Raw genomic sequence first — 12,500 nt, 5'->3', positions numbered from 1 at the left:
CGCACCGTAGAAAAAACCTTTTCTATATCCTTTTATAATGAGTAGCATATGCAACTTTGGTGCATTTTCATGAGTAGAATGAGTAGAGTGAGTAGAATGAGTAGAGTGAGTAGAATGAGTAGAGTGAGTAGAATGAGTAGAGTGAGTGAGTGAGTGAGTGAGTGAGTGAGTGAGTGAGTGAGTGAGTGAGTGAGTGAGTGAGTGAGTGAGTGAGTGAGTGAGTGAGTGAGTGAGTGAGTGAGTGAGTGAGTGAGTGAGTGAGTGAGTGAGTGAGAGTAGATGGTTTTTGATGGCAAGACACCACCACCACCTCCCTCCACCTCCCTCCACCTCCACCACCTCCCTCCACCTCCACCACCTCCCTCCACCTCCACCACCACCACCTCCCTACACCTCCCTTCACCTCCACCACCACCACCTCCCTCCACCTCCACCACCACCACCTCCCTCCACCTCCCTCCACCTCCCTTCACCTCCACCTCCACCACCACCCTCCCTCCACCACCACCACCACCTCCACCACCACCACCACCACCACCACCTCCCTCCACCTCCACCACCACCAGCTCCCTCCACCTCCACCACCACCACCACCACCACCTCCCTCCACCTCCACCACCTCCCTCCACCTCCACCACCACCACCTCCCTACACCTCCCTTCACCTCCACCACCACCACCTCCCTCCACCTCCCTCCACCTCCACCACCACCACCACCACCTCCCTCCACCTCCCTCCACCTCCCTTCACCTCCACCTCCACCACCACCCTCCCTCCACCACCACCACCACCTCCACCACCACCACCACCACCACCACCTCCCTCCACCTCCACCACCACCAGCTCCCTCCACCTCCACCACCACCACCACCACCACCACCTCCCTCCACCTCCACCACCACCACCTCCCTCCACCTCCACCACCACCACCACCTCCTCCTCCACTTCCACCACCACCACCACCATCTCCCTCCACCTCCACCAACACCTCCCTCCACCTCCACCACCACCTCCCTCCACCTCCACCACCACCATCACCATCTCCCTCCACCTCCACCACCACCACCACCTCCCTCCACCACCACCTCCCTCCACCACCACCATCACAACCTCCCTCCACCTCCACCACCACCACCACCTCCCTCCACCTCCACCACCACCACCTCCCTCCACCACCAGTGAGTGAGTGAGTGAGTGAGTGAGTAGAGTGAGTGAGTGAGTGAGTGAGTGAGTGAGTGAGTGAGTGAGTGAGAGTAGATGGTTTTGATGGCAAGACACCACCACCTCCCTCCACCTCCCTCCACCTCCACCACCACCACCACCTCCCTCCACCACCACCACCACCTCCCTCCACCTCCACCTCCACCACCACCACCTCCCTCCACCTCCACCACCACCACCTCCCTCCACCTCCACCACCACCACCTCCTCCACCTCCACCACCACCTCCCTCCACCTCCACCTCCACCACCACCTCCCTCCACCTCCACCACCACCACCACCTCCCTCCACCACCACCACCACCTCCCTCCACCTCCACCTCCACCACCACCACCTCCCTCCACCTCCACCACCACCACCACCTCCCTCCACCTCCACCACCACCACCACCACCTCCCTTCACCTCCACCTCCACCACCACCACCACCTCCCTCCACCTCCCTCCACCTCCACCACCACCACCACCACCTCCCTCCACCTCCCTTCACCTCCACCTCCACCACCACCCTCCCTCCACCACCACCACCACCACCTCCACCACCACCACCACCACCTCCCTCCACCTCCACCACCACCACCACCACCACCACCTCCCTCCACCTCCCTCCATCTCCACCACCACCACCTCCCTCCACCACCACCACCACCTCCCTCCACCTCCACCTCCACCACCACCACCTCCCTCCACCTCCACCACCACCACCTCCCTCCACCTCCACCACCACCACCTCCCTCCACCTCCACCACCACCTCCCTCCACCTCCACCTCCACCACCACCTCCCTCCACCTCCACCACCACCACCACCTCCCTCCACCACCACCACCACCTCCCTCCACCTCCACCTCCACTTCCACCACCACCACCTCCACCACCACCACCACCACCACCACCTCCCTCCACCTCCCTCCATCTCCACCACCACCACCTCCCTCCACCACCACCACCACCTCCCTCCACCACCACCACCACCTCCCTCCACCTCCACCTCCACCACCACCACCACCACCTCCCTCCACCTCCACCACCACCACCTCCCTCCACCTCCACCACCACCACCTCCCTCCACCTCCACCACCACCTCCCTCCACCTCCACCTCCACCACCACCTCCCTCCACCTCCACCACCACCACCACCTCCCTCCACCACCACCACCACCTCCCTCCACCTCCACCTCCACTTCCACCACCACCACCTCCCTCCACCTCCACCACCACCACCACCTCCCTCCACCTCCACCACCTCCCTCCACCTCCACCACCACCACCACCACCTCCCTTCACCTCCACCTCCACCACCACCACCTCCCTCCACCTCCCTCCACCTCCACCACCACCACCACCACCTCCCTCCACCTCCCTTCACCTCCACCTCCACCACCACCCTCCCTCCACCACCACCACCACCACCTCCACCACCACCACCACCACCTCCCTCCACCTCCACCACCACCACCACCACCTCCCTCCACCTCCCTCCACCTCCACCACCACCACCACCACCACCTCCACCACCACCACCACCACCTCCCTCCACCTCCACCACCACCACCACCACCTCCCTCCACCTCCACCACCACCACCACCACCACCTCCCTCCACCTCCACCACCACCACCTCCCTCCACCTCCACCACCACCACCACCTCCCTCCACCTCCACCACCACCTCCCTCCACCTCCACCACCACCACCTCCTCCTCCTCCTCCTAATTCTGACTCTCTACTCTCTCTGGCCGGGCCGGGCCTGCCTACCACTCCTGTCGTTTATTATTGTATTGTTCTGTACTCAGACATGACATTTCCACTCTCCCATTCTCTCTCTCCACACAGTCCCCCTCTCTGTCCCTCCAGGCCTTAATGTGTCTCCAATACATTAAAACATCCACACAGTCCCCCTCTCTGTGTCTCCAATACAATAAAACATCCACACAGTCCCCCTCTCTGTCCCTCCAGGCCTTAATGTGTCTCCAATACAATAAAACATCCACACAGTCCCCCTCTCTGTCCCTCCAGGCCTTAATGTGTCTCCAATACAATAAAACATCCACACAGTCCCCCTCTCTGTCCCTCCAGGCCTTAATGTGTCTCCAATACAATAAAACATCCACACAGACCCCCTCTCTGCCCCTCCAGGCCTTATTGTGTCTCCAATACATTAAAACATCCACACAGTCCCCCTCTCTGTCCCTCCAGGCTTTAATGTGTCTCCAATACAATAAAACATCCACACAGACCCCCTCTCTGTGTCTCCAATACAATAAAACATCCACACAGACCCCCTCTCTGTGTCTCCAATACAATAAAACATCCACACAGTCCCCCTCTCTGTGTCTCCAATACAATAAAACATCCACACAGACCCCCTCTCTGTGTCTCCAATACAATAAAACATCCACACAGTCCCCCTCTCTGTGTCTCCAATACAATAAAACATCCACACAGTCCCCCTCTCTGTCCCTCCAGGCCTTGATGTGTCTCCAATACATTAAAACATCCACACAGTCCCCCTCTCTGTCCCTCCAGGCCTTAATGTGTCTCAAATACAATAAAACATCCACACAGTCCCCCTCTCTGTGTCTCCAGGCCTTAATGTGTCTCCAATACAATAAAACATCCACACAGACCCCCTCTCTGTCCCTCCAGGCCTTAATGTGTCTCCAATACAATAAAACATCCACACAGTCCCCCTCTCTGTCCCTCCAGGCCTTAATGTGTCTCCAATACATTAAAACATCCACACAGACCCCCTCTCTGTGTCTCCAATACAATAAAACATCCACACAGTCCCCCTCTCTGTCCCTCCAGGCCTTAATGTGTCTCCAATACATTAAAACATCCACACAGTCCCCCTCTCTGTGTCTCCAATACAATAAAACATCCACACAGACCCCCTCTCTGTGTCTCCAATACAATAAAACATCCACACAGTCCCCCTCTCTGTCCCTCCAGGCCTCAATGTGTCTCCAATACAATAAAATGCCCAAAATGTCAACCTTTTTTTTCCACAGGGTGGTTATTTTTATACACTTAAAAGAAGCAGAGATAGGAATAGACAGTGTCAGATGGTAAATTATATTCAATATAAGAGCTGAACCCCTGCATAAGGTCATTACATGTGACCCCTTACCTTCACTGTGTGGGTAGAGTTGGGGTTCGTAACCCCTTACCTTCACTGTGTGGGTAGAGATGGGGTTCGTAACCCCTTACCTTAACTGTGTGGGTAGAGTTGGGGTTCGTAACCCCTTACCTTAACTGTGTGGGTAGAGTTGGGGTGCGTAACCCCTTACCTTCACTGTGTGGGTAGAGATGGGGGTCGTAACCCCTTACCTTCACTGTGTGGGTAGAGATAGGGGTCGTAACCCCTTACCTTCACTGTGTGGGTAGAGATGGGGTTCGTAACCCCTTACCTTCACTGTGCGGGTAGAGTTCGGGGGTCGTATGCTGTGGACACCATTCTCTGTGAGCCCAGATCGGAAGATTTCAGCACAGTTTCTGTAGATTACTGGCTCCTCTTTGGGTGTAGTGGGTATATCTGGGTAGAGAGGGATAGCATTCAGGATAATGACTATGTACTGGGTATATCTGGGTAGAGAGGGATAGCATTTAGGATAATGACTATGTACTTGGTATTTCTGGGTAGAGAGGGATAGCATTCAGGATAATGACTATGTACTTGGTATTTCTGCGTAGAGAGGGATAGCATTCAGGATAATGACTGTACTTGGTATTTCTGGGTAGAGAGGGATAGCACTTACCTGACGTGGAATAGTAGTCATGGCTCTATGTAGTAATGTGCACCTCCCATAGTCTGTTCTGGAAATGGGGACTGTGAAGAGAGACCTCTGGTGGCATGTGTTGTGGGGTGTGCATGTGTGTCTGAGCTCTGTGCTAGTCATTTAAACATACAGCTCAATGCTTTCACCATGTCAATACCTCTCACAAATACAAGTAGTGATGAAGTCAATCTCTCCTCCACTTTCAGCCAGGAGACATTGACCTGCGTATTATTAATATTAGCTCTCTGTGAACATCCAAGGGGCCAGCCGTGCTGCCCTGTTCTGAGCCAGTTGCAATTGTCCTAAGTCCCTCTGTAGCTCCTGAACACTCAACTGACTTCAAGCAGTTTAGTCACCTCAACTCCACATGATTCATTACAACATCTAGACTAACTTATTCCTTGCCACCAATTCTGAAATGAACTGCAGCTCTTTGTTAAGTGAATGCATTCATTGTATTCACTGCAGTAGCTGACATGTTTAGCGTTGAGTCATCCGCATACATAGAAACTCTGGCTTTACTGAATGATTCAGTAAATGATACAGTGAATGATTGGTCCCAAATACAATGCTTTTAGCTTTTTCTTTTACATTTTGGACTAACTTATTCCTTGCCACCAATTCTGAAACTAACTGCAGCTCTTTGTGTTGCAGTGATAACAGTTTCTGCAGTAGCTGACATGTATAGTGTTGAGTCATCCGCATACATAGACACTGTGGCTTTACTCAAAGCCAGTAGCATGTCGTTAGTAAAGATTGAAAAGGGTAAGGGGCCTCGACAGCTGCCCTGGGGAATTCCTGATACTACCTGGAATATGTTGGAGAGGCTTCCACCCTCTGTGTTCTGTTAGACAGGTAACTCTTTATCCACAATATAGCAGGGGATGTAAAGCCATAACACATATGTTTTTCCAGCAGCAGACTATTGTCGATAATGTCAAAAGCCGCACTGAAGTCTAACATAACAGCTCCCACAATCTTTTTATAATCAATTTCTCTCAGCCAATCATCAGTCATTTGTGTAAGTGCCGTGCTTCCCTATAAGGGTGCTGCTGTAAAATAGCATTGTATCTGTTCAAACACCATTGTTTCCAGAAGTTTACTAAGGGTTGGTAACAGGCTGATTGGTCGGCTATTTGAGCCAGTAAAGGGGGCTTTACTATTCTTAGGTAGTGGAATGACTTTAGCTTCCCTCCAGGCCTGAGGACACACACTTTCTAGTAGGCTTAAATTGAAGATGTGGCAAATAGGAGTGGCAATATCGTCCGCTATTGTCCTCAGTAATTTTCCATCCAAGTTGTCAGACCACGGTGGCTTGTCATTGTTGATAGACAACAATAATTACTTAATTAATCATTTTCACCTCTTCCACACTCACTTTACAAAATTCTAAATTACAATTCTTGTCTTTCATAATTTGGTCAGATATACTTGGATGTGTAGTGTCAGCGTTTGCTGCTGGCATGTCATGCCTAAATTTGTTAATCTTGCCAATGAGAAAATCATTCAAGTAGTAGACAATATCAGTCGGTAGATGTGATCAATACATGTTGATGATTTCCTTCCTGTGCTGTTTGTAACGACCCTGGTAGGTTGACTGATAACCTGAACCAGGTTGCAGGCACTGGTTACAGTTTGAAGGTTTTTCTTGAGTGGGCAGCTTGATGAAAGCCAGTCAATATTTACATCACCCAGAAATTACACCTCTCTGTTGATATCACATACATTATCAAGCATTTCACACATGATATCCAGATACTGACTGTTAGCACTTGGTCTATAGCAGCTTCCCACCAGACTGGGCTTTAGGTGAGGCAGATGAACCTGTAGCCATATTACTTCAACAGTATTTAACATTATCCAGATACTGACTGGTCTATAGCAGCTTCCCACCAGAATGGGCTTCAGGTGAGGCAGATGAACCTGTAGCCATATTACCTCAACAGTATTTAACATTATCCAGATACTGACTGGTCTATAGCAGCTTCCCACCAGAATGGGCTTCAGGTGAGGCAGATGAACCTGTAGCCATATGACTTCAACAGTATTTAACATTATCCACATACTGACTGTTAGCACTTGGTGGTCTATAGCAGCTTCCCACCAGAATGGGCTTCAGGTGAGGCAGATGAACCTGTAGCCATATTACTTCAACAGTATTTAACATTATCCAAATATTGACTGTCTATAGCAGCTTCCCTCCAGAATGGGCTTCAGGTGAGGCAGATGAACCTGTAGCCATATTACTTCAACAGTATTTAACATTATCCAGATACTGACTGGTCTATAGCAGCGTCCCACCAGAATGGGCTTTAGGTGAGGCAGATGAACCTGTAGCCATATGACTTCAACAGTATTTAACATGAGATCCTCTCTAAGCTTTACAGGAATGTGGTTCTGAATATTGACAGCCACACCTCCACCTTTGGTAAATGTTACAACCATGTATTGCTACCACTGTATCATCAAAGGTATTATCTAAGGGAGTTTCAGAGATAGTCAGTATATGAATGTCATCTGTTACTAGCAAATTATTAATTTCATTAACCTTGTTTCTTAAGCTGCATATGGTAACGTGGGCTATTTTGAGCACTTTTCTGGGATGCTTGCTTGTTTTCATTGCTTTACTGGGAAGCTTAGCAGAAGTAGATATGCTTATGTTATTTATGTTAGTGCGTGAGCTGCACACAGTGGACTTCCTAACTGGGCACACCGCCTCAGTGCTAACAATATAAATCTGGTTCATATGCACATGATTACTGCATACAAGATCTTTAGGATCAGCAGAGTCATTCGGGTTAGTTAGAGGGACATTGCAAAGTATTCACCCCCCTTGGGGTTTTAACTATTTTGTTACATTACAACCTGTAAATTAAATTGATTTTTATTTGGATTTCATGTAATGGACGAAATTGGTGAAGTGAAATGAAAAAAAGGAACGTTTCAAAAAATAAAATTTAAATAAAAAACTGAAAAGTGGCCTATGTATTCACACCCTTTGCTATTAAGCCCCTAAATACGATCTGGTGCAACCAATTACCTTCTGAAGTCACATAATTAGTCAAATAAAGTCCACCTGTGTGCAATCTAAGTGTCACATGATCTGTCACATGATCTCAGTATGTATACACCTGTTCTGAAAGGCCCCAGAGTCTGCAACACCACCAAGAAAGCAGCACCATGAAGACCAAGGAGCTCTCCAAACAGGGCATTAATGAGAGAGGCAACAAAGAGACCAAAGATAACCCTGAAGGAGCTACAAACTCCACAGTGGAGATCTGACTATCTGTCCATAGGATCACTTTAAGCCGTACGCTCCACAGAGCTGGGCTTTATGTAAGAGTAGACAGAAACAAATAAGCAAACATGTTTGGTGTTCGCCAAAAGGCATGTGGGAGACTCCCCAAACATATGAAAGAAGGTACTCTGGTCAGATGAGACTAAAATTGAGCTTTTTGGCCATCAAGGAAAACGCTATGTCTGGCACAAACCCAACACCTCTCATCACCCCAAGAACACTATCCCTACAGTGAAGCATGGGGGTGGCAGCATCATGTTGTGGGGATGTTTTTCATCAGCAGGGACTGGGAAACTGGGACATTTTTGAGGAAAACCTGTTTCAGTCTTCAGGAGATTTGAGACTGGGACAGAGGTTGACCTTCCAGCAGGACAATGACCTTAAGCATACTGCTAAAGCAACACTTCAGTGGTTTAAGGGGAAACATTTAAATGTCTTGGAATGGCCTAGTCAAAGCCCAGACCTCAATCCAATTGAGAATATGTGGTATGACTTAAAGATTTCTGTACACAAGCGGAACCCACTTGAAGGAGGTGGAGCAGTTTTGCCTTGAAGAAAGGACAAAAATCTCAGTGGTTAGATGTGCCAAGCTTATAGAAACATACCCCAAGAGACTTGCAGCTGTAATTACTGCAAAAGGAGGCTCTACAAAGTATTGACTTTGGGGGGAGATTAATAGTTATGCACGCTCAAATTCTCCGTTTTTTTGTCTTATTGCTTGTTTCAACAACAAAAAAATGTATCTTCAAAGTGGTAGGCATGTTGTATAAATCAAATGATACAAACCCCCCAAAAAATCAATTTTAATTCCAGGATGTAAGGCAACAAAATAGGAAAAATGCCAGGAGGGGGTGAATACTTTCGCCCCTGTACATTAGGTTACTTACATTGTGTCTACCAACGCCCCTGGTATAATGTACATTTTGCTAAAGCATTATGATGACTCAGCGACACAATGGTGGGGATTAACTGAGCTGGGTTTGGGTCATTGATAAGTCATTGTCTCAACGCAGCCTTATAATGCTGTGAAAGGATCCAGGAACCCAGATGATTTGGGTGGATCCCATCCTCCTTATAAAACAAGCTTTGTTTTTCTTCTTTGTTTTTTCTTTGACTCCTCTATCAGATGGGGGAGAAGAGAGATGGCTCCCCTGGCAACGAATTCCGGGCAACACGGGCCAGTCGTATAACGACAAGCGACAAGACAGAGATATATCCAACGAACCACGAACGCTGTCCAGACACCGGTGTAGAAAAGGTTAAACATTCCACTCTGCAGTTTTCTCCAGTTTCTTACGTAGGCTGGCTACCCGTGTGATGAAGGAAGTCACCTCAAGCCAATAATCCTTGGCAAGCAAATTGCTGCATTGGATCTCTTAATGATCCAGTTTGTTCTGAAACGGGGCGCAGTAGATACTTCTACAGCACTGGAACCATTACTTCTCCCGAACAAAGAGGGCTCCATTGGAAAACTCATCTGGGACAAACATTGTCAGCTTGACGTTAGCAGCTTAGCTAGGTTAGCGGCTCTTGGAAGCTGACTAACCTGTCAGCTTGACGTTAGCAACTTAGCTAGGTTAGCGGCTCATGGAAGCTGACTAACCTGTCAGCTTGACGTTAGCAACTTAGCGGCTCTCGGCAACTTTCAAAGCAGAATTACTTACACATTGTTCCTAACATATTCTAGCCTCTACTTTATCCTAATGTAAAAAAAAAAAAAAAAAAAAGCTAAACATTTCAAATTACGCTACATAAGATCGAGCCGGTCGGCAATTTTTGATTCCCAGTCACATTGTACATTTTGCGCCAAATATAAATAGTGTGAGCAATAATTTTAAAAAAAAGCTAGTTTACATTGTTTTAGGGATATATCAGTGGAGACCACCTCTTCCAGGACAATAGGAGACACCATATTACATTAAGGGATATATCAGTGGAGACCACCTCTTCCAGGACAATAGGAGACACCATATTACATTAAGGGATATATCAGTGGAGACCACCTCTTCCAGGACAATAGGAGACACCATATTACATTAAGGGATATATCAGTGGAGACCACCTCTTCCAGGACAATAGGAGACACCATATTACATTAAGGGATATATCAGTGGAGACCACCTCTTCCAGGACAATAGGAGACACCATATTACATTAAGGGATATATCAGTGGAGACCACCTCTTCCAGGACAATAGGAGACACTATATTTCTCTCTAAAGCCAGCAATAGGAGACACCATATTACATTAAGGGATATATCAGTGGAGACCACCTCTTCCAGGACAATAGGAGACACCATATTACATTAAGGGATATATCAGTGGAGACCACCTCTTCCAGGACAATAGGAGACACCATATTACATTAAGGGATATATCAGTGGAGACCACCTCTTCCAGGACAATAGGAGACACCATATTACATTAAGGGATATATCAGTGGAGACCACTTCTTCCAGGACAATAGGAGACACTATATTTCTCTCTAAAGCCAGCCAGGGGATGGGATGAAATGTTAATACCTGTAAATACAATTTAAGGTTTGGTACGGATAGTCCTCCTACGTCTTTTCCTCTTGTTAGTTATTCATTTCATACGAGCGTTTACCTTGCGATGTACAGCGCCATCAGAAAATGTTCGGACCCCTTGTTTTGTTATGTTACAGCCTCATTCTAAAGCTGATTAAATATAATTATAATATAAATATATATGTTTTCTCATCAATCTACAATGACACAGCAAAAACAGGTTTGAAGATGACGTTTAAATAAGTTTTCAGACCCTTTACTCAGTACTTTGTTGAAGCACCTTTGGCAGCGATTACAGCCTTGATTCATCTTGGGTATGACGCTACAAGCTTGGCACACCTGTATTTGGGGAGTTTCTCTGTAGATCCTCTCAAGCTCTGTCAGGTAGGATGGGGAGAATCGCTACACAGCTATTTTCAGGTCTCTCTAGAGATGTTTGATCGGGTTCAAGTCCAGGCTCTGGCGCTGTGTGCTTAGGGTCGTTGTCCTGTTGGATGGTGAACCTATGTCCCAGTCTGAGGTCCTCAGTGCTCTGGAGCAAGTTTTCTTCAATAATCTCTCTGTACTTTGCTCTGTTCATCTTTCCCTCGATCCTGACTAGTCTATCAATCCCTGCTGCTGAAAAACATCCCCACAGCATGATGCTGCCACCACCATGCTTCACCGTAGGGATGGTGCAAGGTTTTTTCCAAACATGATGCTTGGCATTCAGGCCACATAGTTCAATCTTGGTTTCATCCGCACAGAGAACCTTATTTCTCATGGTCTATGATTCTTTAGGTGCTTTTCGGCAAACTCCAAGCAGGCTGTCTTGTGCCTTTTACTGATGAGTGGCTTGCTACTCTACCAGAAAGGCCTGATTGGTGGAGTGCTGCATAGGTTGTCCTTTGGAAGGATCTCCCATCCCCACAGAGAAACTGTCAGAATGACCATCGGGTTCTTGGTCACCTCCTTGACCAAGACCCTTCTCCCCCGATTGCTCAGCTCTAGGAAGAGTCTTGGTGGTTCCAAACTTCTTCCTTTTAAGAATGATGGAGGCAACTGTGTTCTTGGGGACCTTCAATGCTGCAGACATTTTTTGGTACCTTTTCCCAGATCTGTGCCTTCGACACAATCTTGTCTCGGAATTCTACGGTCAACTCTTTCCACCTCATGGCTTGGTTTCTGCTCTGACATGCTTTGTCAACTGTGGGATCATATATAGACAGGTGTGTGCAATTAATGTCCAATCAATTGAATGTACCACAGGTGGACTCCAATCAAGTTGTAGAAACATCTTAAGGGTGATCAATGGAAACAGGATGCACCTGAGCTCAATTTACAGTCTCATAGCAAAGGGTCTGAATACTTATGTAAATAAGGTATTTCTGTTGAATATTTTTCATTTTTTTTACATTTGCTAACCAATTGCTAACCATTTGCTAACCATTCTAGTCTAACAAAAGACAGGGGTAGAACTGCTTTGGTTTATGATGTTAGATATGTGGAGGATAAGGGTTTAACAAACCCAAAAGTACATTTAGAGAGGGGACAACATCATTTCTGAAAATAGCTTAATGTCTGTTTATCAAGGAAAGAGGGGGCGATAATGATACTGGGAGGCATCCTGATCTTGTTGAAATAAAAGCTACTTTAGTGCTGTATTCACATCCCTTCTAAATGAACCTTTGTGGATGG

General features: G+C 47.8%; 1 protein-coding gene across 1 annotated transcript in view; it reads right to left on the bottom strand.

The window, feature by feature from the left end:
* angpt2b (angiopoietin 2b) overlaps nucleotides 1-12,500 on the bottom strand; it is a 52,222-nt gene that overhangs the window by 27,039 nt on the left and 12,683 nt on the right. The window contains exon 5 of the mRNA XM_065020122.1: nucleotides 4,629-4,753. Coding sequence (XP_064876194.1) covers nucleotides 4,629-4,753 — 125 coding nt within the window. The remainder of the gene's footprint in view (nucleotides 1-4,628; nucleotides 4,754-12,500) is intronic.

This window comes from Oncorhynchus nerka, linkage group LG7 (genome assembly GCF_034236695.1).
Source record: "Oncorhynchus nerka isolate Pitt River linkage group LG7, Oner_Uvic_2.0, whole genome shotgun sequence".
Taxonomy (NCBI): domain Eukaryota; kingdom Metazoa; phylum Chordata; class Actinopteri; order Salmoniformes; family Salmonidae; genus Oncorhynchus; species Oncorhynchus nerka.
The sequence above is the reverse complement of the archived record's forward strand: the minus strand, read 5'-3'. Positions and strand labels throughout refer to the sequence as shown.